At 39.6% G+C, this 13,621-nt stretch overlaps 3 protein-coding genes across 3 annotated transcripts; 1 reads left to right on the top strand and 2 right to left on the bottom strand.

Annotated features, from left to right (window-relative positions):
• The first annotated feature begins 23 nt into the window (after positions 1–23).
• LOC148425522 (protein lin-37 homolog) lies at positions 24–4,098 on the top strand. Its single transcript, XM_088409318.1, has 9 exons — positions 24–363; positions 757–832; positions 911–961; positions 1,097–1,126; positions 1,219–1,304; positions 1,386–1,549; positions 1,623–1,754; positions 1,946–2,019; positions 2,490–4,098. The coding sequence occupies exons 1-9, from the start codon at positions 330–332 to the stop codon at positions 2,575–2,577; spliced, it is 735 nt and encodes a 244-aa protein (XP_088265444.1). The 5' UTR covers positions 24–329; the 3' UTR covers positions 2,578–4,098.
• A 220-nt stretch (positions 4,099–4,318) lies between these two features.
• On the bottom strand, positions 4,319–7,303 carry LOC148425521 (chymotrypsin-like protease CTRL-1). Its single transcript, XM_088409317.1, has 7 exons — positions 7,162–7,303; positions 6,914–7,017; positions 6,748–6,827; positions 6,042–6,123; positions 5,773–5,953; positions 5,557–5,687; positions 4,319–4,636 (listed from the first exon to the last, which is right to left on the bottom strand). Exons 1-7 carry the CDS (start codon positions 7,205–7,207, stop codon positions 4,475–4,477), a joined length of 786 nt encoding a protein of 261 aa, XP_088265443.1. The 5' UTR covers positions 7,208–7,303; the 3' UTR covers positions 4,319–4,474.
• A 1,180-nt stretch (positions 7,304–8,483) lies between these two features.
• LOC148425520 (heat shock cognate 71 kDa protein-like) lies at positions 8,484–12,895 on the bottom strand. Its single transcript, XM_088410935.1, has 9 exons — positions 12,763–12,895; positions 11,330–11,543; positions 11,037–11,242; positions 10,801–10,953; positions 9,995–10,550; positions 9,721–9,923; positions 9,449–9,647; positions 9,099–9,331; positions 8,484–8,984 (listed from the first exon to the last, which is right to left on the bottom strand). Exons 2-9 carry the CDS (start codon positions 11,532–11,534, stop codon positions 8,805–8,807), a joined length of 1,935 nt encoding a protein of 644 aa, XP_088267061.1. The 5' UTR covers positions 11,535–11,543; positions 12,763–12,895; the 3' UTR covers positions 8,484–8,804.
• Positions 12,896–13,621: the final 726 nt, after the last annotated feature.

The following is a 13,621-nucleotide window of genomic DNA, read 5'->3' as shown; positions in this document are numbered from 1 at the left end:
ATCGGCAAATAGGAAAAGGGCAGCGCGCGGAAGAGGAAAGTCTGTTTAGAAAGCTGTAATGCTATCCCTTAGCTACACAACATCCACTTCATAAATTGAACTACTTCTTTAACACACATTTGAATGAAATATACGGAACCCGTTTTGGTTTTTTTATTGTTGTTTTTTTGCCGCATTTGGATTCAAGGTGAAATAGCCGAGTAGCCAACCGCTGTTGTCGACTGAAGCTAATGTTAAGACTTGCTAGCTGCTTGAATACATACGGTCCACTGTACAGTCCTTTATTCTGTTTACTCTAATCGAAGGACAGTGCTACTTTTAGGCTTATAATGCATCACATCAAGATCAAAGTCGAAAGACCAGGTAAGCTTTTTTGCTCCTATTACACTTTCTTTCCTCGAACTATCGCAGGTACACGTGAAGTTATATCTGCAACTGTTAAATGTTGGGCTGGAGCGATTTTGTTGAATGGCGCTTGTGACATCACCCGAAGATGAAAACCAAGTAACGGTGGAACATTTTAAATGTAGACTGGGTCTTTTAATCGTGCACGTTGGTTCAACTCTGGGAGCCCGGGAGAGCTAGTCTGTGTGAGGAGGGCTCGGCGTGAGTTGTGGCTGATAGCGATTCTCGGTTGAAAATATTCTATTACCTCTCATGGTATTATGGCAACTGAAGCGCATCGGGACTCTGTCCTCCTTGACCACATATGGTGATAAATGTATTTGTATCAAATAAATAACACTTTCTCTGCAGATGTGGAGGGGGCCACAGCACGCAACAGACTAGACTCTATTTTGAAGGGACTGGTAGAGAAGACTGAAAATGAAAGGTTAGTATTTTAATTAATTTTAAATCAACTGATAATAATCCGACTGCCTCAACTGATATGCTGCTGCGTTTGAAACAGGGAGCAAAATGAAAGTGAGGCTGGAAAAATATCAGTTGACCCAATGAACAAGTAAGTACAAGATGTATACAGTTCACTGTAGCCTATATCATACATGGCACTGTGGTGAGAGTAAATGTTAGAATAATGTTTCAGTGTACATACCCCAAAATGTGTGTCATCTTATTATAAGTTTCTGTTTCATAGGGAATTGTCCCCATTGTCTGCTGGAAAACGGTAAAATATCTACATGTTGTTTGTTTGGGTTTCATTTTTCAGTAAAAAGACAGATATGCATATCATGCTTATTGCCCTATTTGAATTCTTAGGCCTTCTGCAAGATTCCCGCTGCATCGTCGCAAAAAGCGCAAAGAGATGGATGAAAGCATAACAGAGAGCAACACTCAAAAACAAAGTCAGAAAATACACTTTTCAAAGATTTTTTTTTTTTTGACGTTTTATCCTGACTTTTTCCTCACTGTGTCTGTTTTTCCAGATGCTTACATTATTAAGTTGTTTGACCGAAGTGTAGATTTGGCACAGTTTAATGCCAGCACCCCCCTTTATCCTATTTGTCGTGCATGGATGAGAAATAATCCGTCCGTCCGAGAGCCTAGTGAAGAATCCCCAAGATCTCCTCAAGTCATGCTTGAGGAAGAGGTAAGAGCCACCTATTTGAAATCAGTATTGACCTGAGATAATGAGAAAAGCTTCACTGAACTTGTGTTTGCAGGTCACAGACATGATCAACGGCAAAGAGCAAATTGTATACAGACTACCTCCTCCAACCGCTTCTCCCATCAGCCCTTCTGGTGAACCCATCAACCTCAGGATCCCACCAACTGAAAAGCCCACAGTCACCACGGTTCTCTACATAAGTTTTTTTTTTTTTTTTAATCAGTCACAAATTGCAGTTTTTAAATCTGTATAAAGAGAAAAAAAAAAAAGTTAAACTGAATTTCTACTATAGCTCCAAGATACACCGTTTGCACAGCCCTAATTTTTACACATGCTAATGATAGTAAATTAATAAATCATGTTTTATCTTCTTTCCAGTTAACAGATTTTGCGCCTGGGCCCAACTCCTTCATATGTGATCACATGGAACGATGGAAAAAAATCAGGCAGAAGTATGTGACTCATATTATTATCATATATTATATGAAGTGTATATACAGTTTTTAATGATGCTATCAGCAACATACTGTATTGTATACTGCAGTTTATTTACAATGTCTAAGAGTTTGCAGCAAACAAAGCCAGTTTATTCAAATGTGCATTTGTTGAAAACTTAAATATTACTCAATGTTTATTAATTAAAAAAATATTGATCGGGGTATTAAATTATAACTTAGTTATATTAGTTTAACTACAGTAGTCACAGGTGTTCACCTTACCAAATATGGCCGTCTTGGAAAATAGTTTGGACACACCTGCTCTAGACACACATGCTATTGATGAAAATCTAAGTTATGAGACACTATTAAAATCTTAAAAAAATGTAAAGGTTGTAGAATGTGATGAATTCTACTGTCCATATTTTTGTACAATGTGGATCAAGTGTTGATATCAGTAAAATGTACTTTTTCTTTTTCCTCAGGTGGAAGGAATGTTCAAACAAAAACCAGTTGCGATACAGTGAGAGCATCAAGATCCTGAAAGAAATGAAGGACTTTTATGACCACTAGTTGAAGACTTTGCAAGTTCTTATTCTTTCCCTTTCAAAAATATTGTAAAAGCAAAGCAATTTTTTTTGGTTTTTCTTTGGACTTAGAACATTTGGGTCTGACATCAAGAGATGAATGAGACAAGAGATCAACATATTTCTTGGTTGCAGATTTCAAGACCTAAGTATCTAAAATGCACTGCCAGTAAGAACATCAAAAGTATGTCTGGGCAATATGGCTGAAAATAAAGCACTTTGAGCAACATACGGTGTTGATAAAAGCGCTTTATAAGTGTGTAAGATTTAACACAAAGCAGTTGGATGGATCTGGTTGGAAGAGTCCACCAGCCTATTTTAGCCCAGACGCAGAGCCTTTACTCCTAATGTGTCTGGATGTAGATGACAGTTAATACCAAATGCAATGCCTAACCTGTCTTAACCACAAGGAGCTTACATGCCCATGACTGAGACGCGAAAGTCTCGAGGTGCCGAACACATATCTGGATCATGCCGCTTGTTCCGCAGCCGCGCCTACGAGGGACATTTGGCTACCAAATTTGCAACGGAAGAAACAAACAACACTAAGGCAGAAATACAATGAGGCTCTTAATAGTAGACACTCTTTTGCTCAACATTGGCATAGAGATACTAAAAGAAGTTGGCACCTCCCCCTTACTATCTTGTTTTACCATACACATCTTTTGATCTCAAAACATCTACAGCAAAAATAAAGAAATTGGCCTCACTGTTCTAATGCTTCTGGAGTGCAGTGCATTGATACTGTGATTGGTGCACCAGTCAGTGCTAAAATTCCACCCCATCTCCATTTACAAAGTATAAAAGAACCTTAAAGTGTACTTGTGGTGATGAGGAGGAAGCATAGTACAGTGTATGAAAAAAATTAAAAATCTGCATCCAACCACGTTCTTGCTTTTACGGGTTTAAAAGTAAGCTTATAAAATTCGAGGCAGCATGCGGACAGCCATACTTGCCAGTAGGGGGCAGAGACATGTCATGGCAATCGTTGACAGTGTTTCCTTACATCGTTCATTACACCACATTTTCTTCCTCATAGTCTGACAAATCTGACTCACTCTTGCAATTTTTCAGTCAGTGCTGCTGGATTCAAGGACCTTCCGTCGAAAATTGAAAGTCTGATATTTGCCAGAGTATTGTCAAGAAAATGACATGCATTGAACGGGAAGCAGTGGCGGGAAAGACTGGTTGTCAACAATGCCATGTCTCGTCTGCGTCCCCTGCTGGTAAGGACCACTGGCAGGTGTGCGCTTGATGTCTCAAAATGGGTTTCCCAAGATTTGATAAGTTTGCTTCAATACAACAGACGAAAAAAAAACATGTTTTGGTGCACTTTTTTGGGGGGAATAAACCATGTTTACTTATTAGCACTACATATACACTTTAAGCAACAGATGGACCAGATATTCTATGCAGCGCAAACACAATTTCTTGAATTGAGGTATTTTATATTGAATACATTGCTAACGTTAAGGTCTAAATAAATAACATGATTCACTTTTGGCAAGTTTGTTCTTGAGACTTTTTTTAGATGATTATTTTTTTCAATCAATCAGAAAAAAAGTACTCTCCTGAATTAAATTAACACTGTGGACGTGCTAACCAATCTTCCACCATGCCAATTTCAAATTAACTATACCATCTGATTAAAAATATGCTGCTTAATCTACTTAGGATTTGGGTTTCACTCTTCAAATAATTAAGCAGACAGGAATGCAAGACCCATGTGAAACTTCAAACGTTATATTTTATGCACCGATTAGATGGACAGAAATAGTTGCAAGAATTCCAGTTCTATTGAAATAGGAATGACCATAGAAGGCCACTTAGATGACATATGAACGGACACATTATGTCGTCAGTTTACAGGAATGGTTCACAACTTAATTGGAGGCGATGGTCCTGTCAATCCAGCTGCGCAGGTAGGAGACACGGGCGTACACAGCAGGTGTCCGCACGTTGCAGTTGGAGGTGCCCCAGGACACGATACCCACAAGGCTCCAAGCTCCACCATTCTGGCACACCAGTGGACCGCCAGAATCACCCTATGAAACCCACAACCATTGTTCCGTTAAATATGCGAAAGACGATATGAAATAACATTTTGTCAGTTTATCCATCAGTCCTTTTTGGGTAGTGCATATTCTAAAAAGCAAAAACACAGAAGGTAAACTTCCACTTAATTATGAATGACCAACTTTATGTTTTGATATTTATATCTTTTGAAAACTTTTGTAAATTAAACTCAGATTTAAGATAACGTGAATTTTAGTCACCGGGATAAAGTGATGTCAGAACCACATAACACCCATTTGAGGCAGCCTGGGATGTTTAAACAGTGATCAGTAGGAACTGCAATTGTGTCAGGCTTTCCCTATCAAAGGAGAGTCATTGACTTCTATGTACCCAACTGCCTTTGAAAAGTTTTCGACTTCTCCCGCCAGATGATATGAAGCACCTGAGCACTGCCAGTTAGTGGCTAATTTATGAAGACACTGAGATTAAAAAAAAAAATGGCAACAAGGCACCATAACAATAAAACATCAAGGTAAGTAAGTTTTTTTTTTTTTTTTTTTTTTTTTTTTTACACCCCGAACTTGAGAACGAACACGATTTCAGAATATTGAGCTGTTTCTATTGGTTTTTGCGGCTCAATCCAGGAGCAACATTTTGTGCTGTAGAAAGATCAAGTCAGCCATTGTCATGACCTGCTGCCAGAAACAGCTTCAAATTAAAAGCACACCAAGGTATTGGTGACCGTACAGTATTTGCTATGGTGAGATTTATTTTTACGTTGGCTGACCTTCTTACCATGTTACGCAGTGTATTTTACTGTTGTGCAGAGCAGTAACAAGCAGTGCATATATATATATATATATATATATATATATATATATATATATATATATATATATATATATATATATATATATATATATATATATAACTTTTTTTTTTCTCTTACCTGGCAAGAGGAGACTCCAGAAGCACCAGCACAGATCATAGCATCAGTGATTCTGTTGAAACCCCAGTACTGCTTGCACTGAGCTGGGCTGAGCATAGGCAAGGAAGTCTGCTGCAGGTAGCGAGGGCTTGCTGTAAACCCAAAGCACAGAGGGGTGTGTTTCATCTCATCTTCCGCAGTGCCTTTCACCATTTTACATAGGTATTCATGACTAACAGGTTTGTCCGGTCCTGCCCCATCCAGTGGTGACACATCTGGTTCCGGTTGGGATGCTGGTGCTGGAGCTGGCCAGGCACACGGGAGCCACAGTCCTGGTGATCTGAACTGGAGAGGACAGCTTCAGAAGGGTAATGTCATTGTTGAAGTTCTGGGAGTTGTAGTAGGGATGTGAGATGGCCTGAACAGAAACATCAAATTCAACATCGTCGTCGTGCGAGCAAAGTTCTCAGTACTGTAAATGCACGTGAAATGTTGGCGCCACTTACCCTGGAGATGGTCTTGACCTGAAGTTGCTCGCTGTTGGATTGACGATCGTGCTCACCCAGGATCACACGATGGCTTCTGGGACTGCACAAAATTCAGAATCATAGCTTCATCCTTTTTTCCAAAGACATAGCCTCTGTGATTTTTTTTTTCAGTCAAGTAATCCATAACAAGCACAAACCATTTTTGTACTGGGGGAAAAAAAAGATTTTAAAGAGTACCATGCCATCTGTGTCTGATTTATAGAGAGAGATTTTGTAGAAATATAAAGGCATTCTTTATTCAGTAACTCCAGGAGAAGTTATTGAATTATAAATTCAAAAAAATTACAAGAAATGTCAGTTTAATTTCTGATTCTGACTGATGATGAATAGAAAAATTTAACCAGGAAGAGTCAACATTAGTAATAATAAAATACTAGTGTACAAGTCATTAAACCTCAAAAAGTGAAATGACCAGTGGATTGTGAAAATGCCTCTCCAGATTTTGTTTCTCTTTCTAATGCTGTATTGTTTCCAAAACCTATTTAAAAAATGAACGTGTTTAATGATAAGGACACCTGTGCTGATTTACAATCAAGATAATGATACCTAACATTTTCGACAATTACTAATGAAAATAAAAGCAGACAAACATTGGCTACAAATTTGGCATCAGCCAAGTGTTTGGGAAAAAAAAACAAAAAAAAAACAGAAGGGTGGTGCTTACGACACACGGCAGTGAGCTGCAGTAACAACCCAGTTCTGGTTAATCAGAGATCCGCCACAGAAGTGGAATCCCCTGCCATCCTAGGAAAGAGAGATTCTTTACATTTAACTTTTTTCTTTTATTGACAATGGTATTTATGAGTGAATGTGCAATGGATTGGGGGTACCTGAAGTGAGACCTGCCAAGGCCAGGACCCAGGCACAGCATTCTCTCCGTTTACAATCTTGTTGTAGCCGCTGACTTGGGGAGTGATTGAAGGCCTTCCACATCCTGACACCCGATCACAATATTATATATATAATATAACAAAAAGTCTCAAATAAACCGTTAAAGGTTTTTAGGTTTTATAAATGTGCACCGCCGAACCTTTGGATTAATAACCACAGCAAGAGTAAATGAGTGCATGTGACTCACCCAGTGCGGAGGCAACAAGTGCAAAACAAGTGATGAACAACAACATGGCTTTGTCCGGGCTGTGAATCACGTCCGTGAGCTTCTGACGCGTGGGACACTTGCTTTTATAAGAGCCTGACCTACACTGACCATGAGCACCATATGTTCATTTGTGATAGGTGTGGGAATGGAACAAGTGCAGATAAGCACTTGGAATGTATTCAAATCGGTTTGGTATTTTACTTAAACAGCATAAAATTGCATCCATTTCTCCATTCATTTTCTATGCCGCAGTGCTCTCGCTTGCCTGCGTCCAAGACACATACAGGTCAATTTTACGCATACTGTGATATCACTGTGAATGAGGAGATATTATCTTAATATATTTTGGTCTATTTGCAACACTTGTTATTGGGATATCAACAATAGCTCCTTACAAAGATTCTGGGATTTTTTTTTTTTTTTAAAGCTCCCACATCCTCCCTTCTAAAATGCCTTCTAAAAGGTGCTATCTTTAGGCCTGAAACAAAATAAATACTGCAATTTTTTGTTAGTATAAGTATATTGCTATTTGCAGTATCACAAGTCAAAATAATACACAATCAGGTGATAACGAGCCAGAAAGTAAAGAAGCGAAAATTAAATGCTTCGGAAGCCGAAGAAGAGGAACAAAACAAACATGTTGAGACCAAACAAATCAACACATATAAGATAAAAAGCAGCCTTTTGTACCAAAATGGACCACGTTATATCAGTGGTTGCAATATTAAGAAGATGATGATAGATGCTGCATGTAAGTTCATTCCATTATTATAATAAATTTTTACTATTATATTTGTTAATATCTGTTGTTGAAAACCCCTTTCAGGTAACTACCTCTTGAAGCTCATTGAGAGTGTGCAAAGCAGTAATCAGAGCAAAGGATGGCTATTTTGAAGAAACTAGAATACCAAACATGTCTTGAGTTGACCTTTATTTGTTAAGTATGTGCCTCTAGTTGTTCATTCATAGTGTTGAAACCTTCCATGACAACCTTATATATAAATACTCATGAAAATGCAGAAACACATTGAATGAGGTGTGTCCATACAATTGGTGATTATGGTATACAGTTGTGGCACAATTATAGAAACACCTCTTTTGTGCTCATAAATTAGATAATCTAGGGGAATGTGAACATGAGCACAATGGTATTTTTGCCATTTGATGGTGAATTCTTATAATCCTGCAAACATTTGTGCTCGTATGTTTGCATGCCACTAAGGTATGTTAAATGCATAAAGCATTTTCTTTGAGTGTGGAGCTTTTCAACAAAACAGTTTAAGAGAAGAAAAGCACAGGTGTTGCCATCAATCTTTATTGATATACAGTATTTTAATTCAGGAAATATTACTTCAGTTCAATATTACTCCATCTCATCAATGGATGAATCAAAATTGAGACATTTATCATTTGTCTGATACTTTAATCTTTGGTAAAATAAATAAATATTTGGATGCCCTTTATTATAAAGATTATTTCTTGAAATTGTATGCTGTTTAGTTTTTGCGAGATACAATTGTTTTTGTTTACCCGTTTTTCTTTTTATTCAATTAGCCTTCTGAAAAAAACCTTGAAAGAGTCATGACAGGACATGAAATTCCAGCAGTGCAAAGAGCGAGTGTTTAGTCAACCTCCTCAATAGTCGGGCCAGCGGAGCCTCCTTCAGCTCCACCAGGGAAACCACCAGGCATGCCTCCTGGCATCCCACCAGGCATGCCTCCTTGGTAAAGCTTGGACATTATGGGGTTGCAAACTTTCTCTAGTTCCTTCTGCTGGTGCTCGTACTCGTCCTTCTCTGCAGTCTAAAGAACAGAAGAAGCAAAGAGAGCAAGCATTTGAGTAGCTTGTCTGAAAGCTAAGAGTATTATGAGACAGTATTTTGAAAATAACCAGTGCTTCTCTTGGACTTCAGTTACCTGGTTCCTGTCCAGCCAGGAAATAACCTCGTTGCACTTGTCTATGATGGCCTTTTTGTCCTCTGGGCTGATCTTGTCCTTGAGCTTCTCGTCCTCCACGGTGTTCTTCAAGTTGAAGGCCAGGGACTCAAGGGAGTTCTTGGCTGTCACCTTTTCTCTCTGGGCTTCATCTTCACTCTTGAACTGCTCGGCCTCCTGCACCATCCTCTCGATGTCCTCCTTGCTCAGTCGCCCTGATAGGATAAGAAACCTCTTTGAGTTAGGGTCAGGGTTAGAGGTTCGGATTAGGGTTAGCCCTAAACCCATCCTCTCACGAGGTGTAAAAATACCAAGGAAAAAAATCAATGCACCTTTGTCATTGGTGATGGTTATTTTGTTCTCTTTTCCGGTGCTTTTGTCCACAGCAGACACATTGAGAATACCATTAGCATCAATGTCAAAAGTCACTTCAATCTGGGGGACGCCCCTGGGAGCAGGTGGAATTCCGGTAAGCTCAAATTTGCCCAGGATGTTATTATCCTTGGTCATGGCTCGCTCGCCTTCAAAAACCTGAAATACAATGCCTACTCTTATTCTGTGGTGCCACAGGAGTAATAAATTGGGAATATGGTCTTGGCGCTACCTGAATGAGCACACCAGGCTGGTTGTCAGAGTAAGTGGTAAAAGTCTGAGTTTGCTTTGTGGGAATTGTTGTGTTCCTTTTGATAAGCACAGTCATTACTCCTCCAGCGGTCTCAATTCCCAGGGACAGGGGGGTGACATCCAGCAGGAGCAGGTCCTGTACGTTCTCAGACTTATCACCGGCCAAGATGGCAGCCTGCACAGCTGGAAAGAGTTTCCACATTCAACACATGCATTTTTAAAAGTTCAAGTATATTCGCAGTAGAAATATTTACCAGCTCCATAGGCCACAGCCTCATCAGGGTTGATGCTCTTATTGAGGTCACGGCCATTGAAGAAGTCCTGCAGAAGCTTTTGGATCTTGGGGATACGCGTGGAGCCACCCACCAGGACAATATCATGGATCTGGGACTTGTCCATCTTCGCGTCTCTGAGGGCCTTTTCCACGGGCTCCAGGGTTCCGCGGAACAGGTCGGCATTGAGTTCCTCAAAACGGGCTCTCGTGATGGAAGTGTAGAAGTCGGTTCCCTCGTAGAGTGAATCGATCTCAATGCTGGCCTGGGTGCTGCTGGAGAGGGTGCGCTTGGCGCGCTCGCAGGCGGTGCGCAGGCGACGCACGGCTCGTTTGTTGGTGTTGATTTCCTTTTTGAACTTCCGTTTGAATTCGCCAATGAAGTGATTCACCATTCTGTTGTCAAAATCTTCACCACCCAAGTGAGTGTCACCTGCAGTGGACTTCACCTCAAAGATGCCATCCTCAATGGTCAGGATGGAAACATCGAAAGTGCCTCCTCCAAGGTCAAAGATAAGCACATTGCGCTCACTTCCAACCTAAAATAAATGTAAATCACAGTTGATCTCACTGGATGTTCTGATCTACTGCGGCCATCTTATTTTATGGCTCCAAACTGGTAGCAGCCCTGTAACATAGTAGTGTGCTACGCCTACATTTAAATAACAATTGGTTCGCGTTATACCACGGCCAAACTCAAGTGAATTAGGCTATTGCTCACCCATCATCCTGTATAGGTTATGGATTGTGAAAAAAAATGGAATTAAGGGTTTCTACTTTTTTGGTTACCTTTTTGTCCAAGCCATAGGCAATGGCTGCTGCAGTGGGTTCATTGATGATGCGCAGTACATTAAGACCTGAAATGGCTCCTGCGTCCTTGGTGGCTTGGCGCTGGGAGTCGTTGAAGTAAGCAGGAACGGTGATGACTGCGTTGGTCACAGACTAGACGATAGAAAGATTTGTCTTGGTAAACATTTATTGCTGCCCTATGAAGCTCTCTTTTGCCTTACTGTATGTGTTCTTACCTTGCCAAGATAGGCTTCAGAGATCTCCTTCATCTTGGTAAGGACCATTGAGGAAATCTCTTCGGGGTAGAAAGTCTTGATCTCACCCTTGTACTCAACCTCCACCTTAGGTTTAGTTGAGTCATTGACAACCTTGAAGGGCCAGTGCTTCATGTCTGCCTGGACAACAGAGTCGTCAAACTTACGGCCGATCAAACGCTTAGCATCTGCAGACAGACCAATACAAGATATCAGCCAATTATTCTCAACTGACTTTGGAGAATTTTAAAGCCGTATCACTGTGCCGTGTTTACCAAACACTGTATTAGATGGGTTCATGGCCACTTGGTTCTTGGCCGCGTCTCCAATCAGTCTCTCAGTGTCTGTAAAAGCCACATAGCTAGGTGTGGTCCTGTTTCCTTGGTCATTGGCAATGATCTCCACTTTCCCATGCTGGAAGATCCCCACACAGGAATACGTGGTACCAAGATCAATGCCTACTGCTGGTCCTTTAGACATCCCGAAATCCTGAATTAAACAAAGACGGATACAGAAGGATAGTTACAGGGATATTTATTTATTGGTATGATCACATATATGTATATATATATATATATATATATATATATATATATATATATATATATATATATATATATATATATATATATATATATATATATATATATATATATAATAAATTATGCAAACAGTGTTAGTTTAACATTTCTGTATTCATTTTTTTTTAACGATAATTCTGATCACTTTTAAGTGACGCCTACGCCAGATTCATTTCCCTCTCTGTACTTTGGTTTGCCACACCTCCCTCATGATCATAGCACTATCATGTGACGGTAACACTGATCCCAGAGCAGTAATTGGTGTTTGCCTGTGTGTGTATGAATGCAGGGTGCGTGCGTGCTTGTGTTTTCCAACAGCTGACTCTAAATACTTTGCTGTTACTATAATAAGCGTCATCGTATCTATATGAAAATGATTAGTGTGTAAAAAAAAAAAAAAAAAAAAAAACATGAATCATTGGAAATGTGAAACTCTTATTCAAGTAAAAGGCAATGAAATACACACACTGATTTCAGATAAATGTATATATTTATATTATCATATATTTCAAGATAACATATTTTGTACATGCCAGGTTATTTGCTCACTTTCTGGGGCCACACTCATAGCAGCAAACAGATGGGACAGACCCTCTCAATTAGCTAGCTAATGAAGCTGACAATCATATTTTTGCTTGATATTTTCTTTTCCTCTAATTATAATTGCTGTGAAAGCTTGTTGCCAGGACTTACTTTTAGAGGGTGCTACAGAATATTGAATTTTCACTTGTTATCTTGTTTTGCAACACCAAAAAGAGATTGCTGACACAGCTCAGTTGCTTCTCCAGCTACAAAAGATCATCATCATCACCAAAAACACACTGTAATATTGATATGTAAGCTATATAATTATTTAGTCCCCACTTTACATTTATTTGCCTTTTTTCAAGCTTTTCCTGCTGGATAATTCAATTAACCTACTTTCAATGTAGACTTAGTGGGCTGGACCTTCCAGACCTAAAATGCAGCTTATTGATTCTATTTGCGCCTGCAGTCAATAGTCCATGCAAGCACAGTGATTAAACTAAAAACCTCTCACACGTAGCAGTTAAGCTTTTCAATGTAGCAATGAAGCGAGACAAACTATGAAGCCAGGCTTGATGCAGCACAGCTAGAAGTCGTGTTACCTTGTTGTGTCAGCTGTTCAACCTTAACTGAGATTAGTTTGTGCTAGCGACCCCTGACTTCCTCTCCAGTGCTCCTTTCCGCGTCCTGGTAGGCAGCGTAAGAGGCCGAGTGCATGTGCTCACCCAGTGTTTATAGAGCGCTATGCAGGGGGAGCCCTACTGGGTATCAGGTGACCCTCCACAGAAAGTTCTAGAACCTTCTGACCCACCTAAATAAGCTTGTTGGTCTTCTAATAAGTGGACGAAACTATCGGGACAGCTGACCTTTAGACATCCAGTGCGAGGAACAGAAACGGCCCCTCCTTTTGCTGCTATGACAGCTTCTATTCTGGGAAGACTTTCTCCATGATTCTCTCTGAAGTCTCACAATATCTGTTCTAGTTCATTCCAAATCTGTTTGAACTCATGAACTTTGCTTTGTGCACCGAGGCACAACCACGCTGGAAATGAAAAGGGGCTTTCCCAAACTGCTCTCACAAATTCCAAACAAAATTGTCCAAATATTTCTAAAAAAAAGTCACTCAAAATTCAAGCACAATTGATGGCTCCTACCTTGAAATAGTATTCTACTGTATTCCTGACAAATGTCGCTAAAGAATAAATTTTAGGTTTGATATGAAGAGAATTTTGACTTGTGTTTTTTTTGTTTTTTTTTTCCAAATGAAAGACCATTTGCAGTACAGTACCTTGTATCCAGAGTTAAACTGATGGCTGATGGTTTCTTCTTTGTAATTGTCATTGATGGAAATGATTTGACAACTGTAAGAATTGTCCTCCAAAAATGTCACCACATTGTTTCAAGTTATTTATACATCCTTTCATAAAATTATCAATGAAAAATGTTGTTTGCACAAGTACA

Source organism: Hippichthys cyanospilos, chromosome 3 (assembly GCF_059441005.1).
Source record: "Hippichthys cyanospilos isolate Australia breed blue-spotted pipefish chromosome 3, RoL_Hcya_1.0, whole genome shotgun sequence".
Classification (NCBI taxonomy): domain Eukaryota; kingdom Metazoa; phylum Chordata; class Actinopteri; order Syngnathiformes; family Syngnathidae; genus Hippichthys; species Hippichthys cyanospilos.
The sequence above is the reverse complement of the archived record's forward strand: the minus strand, read 5'-3'. Positions and strand labels throughout refer to the sequence as shown.

Coding starts and splice junctions, on each gene's coding strand:
- LOC148425522 (XM_088409318.1), top strand. CDS start 330: ATGCATCACATCAAGATCAAAGTCGAAAGACCAG. Junction 1,550..1,622: donor AAGTCATGCTTGAGGAAGAG/GTAAGAGCCACC, acceptor TTGTGTTTGCAG/GTCACAGACATGATCAACGG. Junction 2,020..2,489: donor TGGAAAAAAATCAGGCAGAA/GTATGTGACTCA, acceptor CTTTTTCCTCAG/GTGGAAGGAATGTTCAAACA.
- LOC148425521 (XM_088409317.1), bottom strand. CDS start 7,207: ATGTTGTTGTTCATCACTTGTTTTGCACTTGTTGCCTCCGCACTGG. Junction 5,688..5,772: donor GGGCAGGACCGGACAAACCT/GTTAGTCATGAA, acceptor TTGGGTTTACAG/CAAGCCCTCGCTACCTGCAG. Junction 4,637..5,556: donor CTGGAGTCTCCTCTTGCCAG/GTAAGAGAAAAA, acceptor TGGGTTTCATAG/GGTGATTCTGGCGGTCCACT.
- LOC148425520 (XM_088410935.1), bottom strand. CDS start 11,534: ATGTCTAAAGGACCAGCAGTAGGCATTGATCTTGGTACCACGTATTCC. Junction 10,551..10,800: donor CCTATGGCTTGGACAAAAAG/GTAACCAAAAAA, acceptor CATTTATTTTAG/GTTGGAAGTGAGCGCAATGT. Junction 9,924..9,994: donor GGCTGTGGCCTATGGAGCTG/GTAAATATTTCT, acceptor AACTCTTTCCAG/CTGTGCAGGCTGCCATCTTG.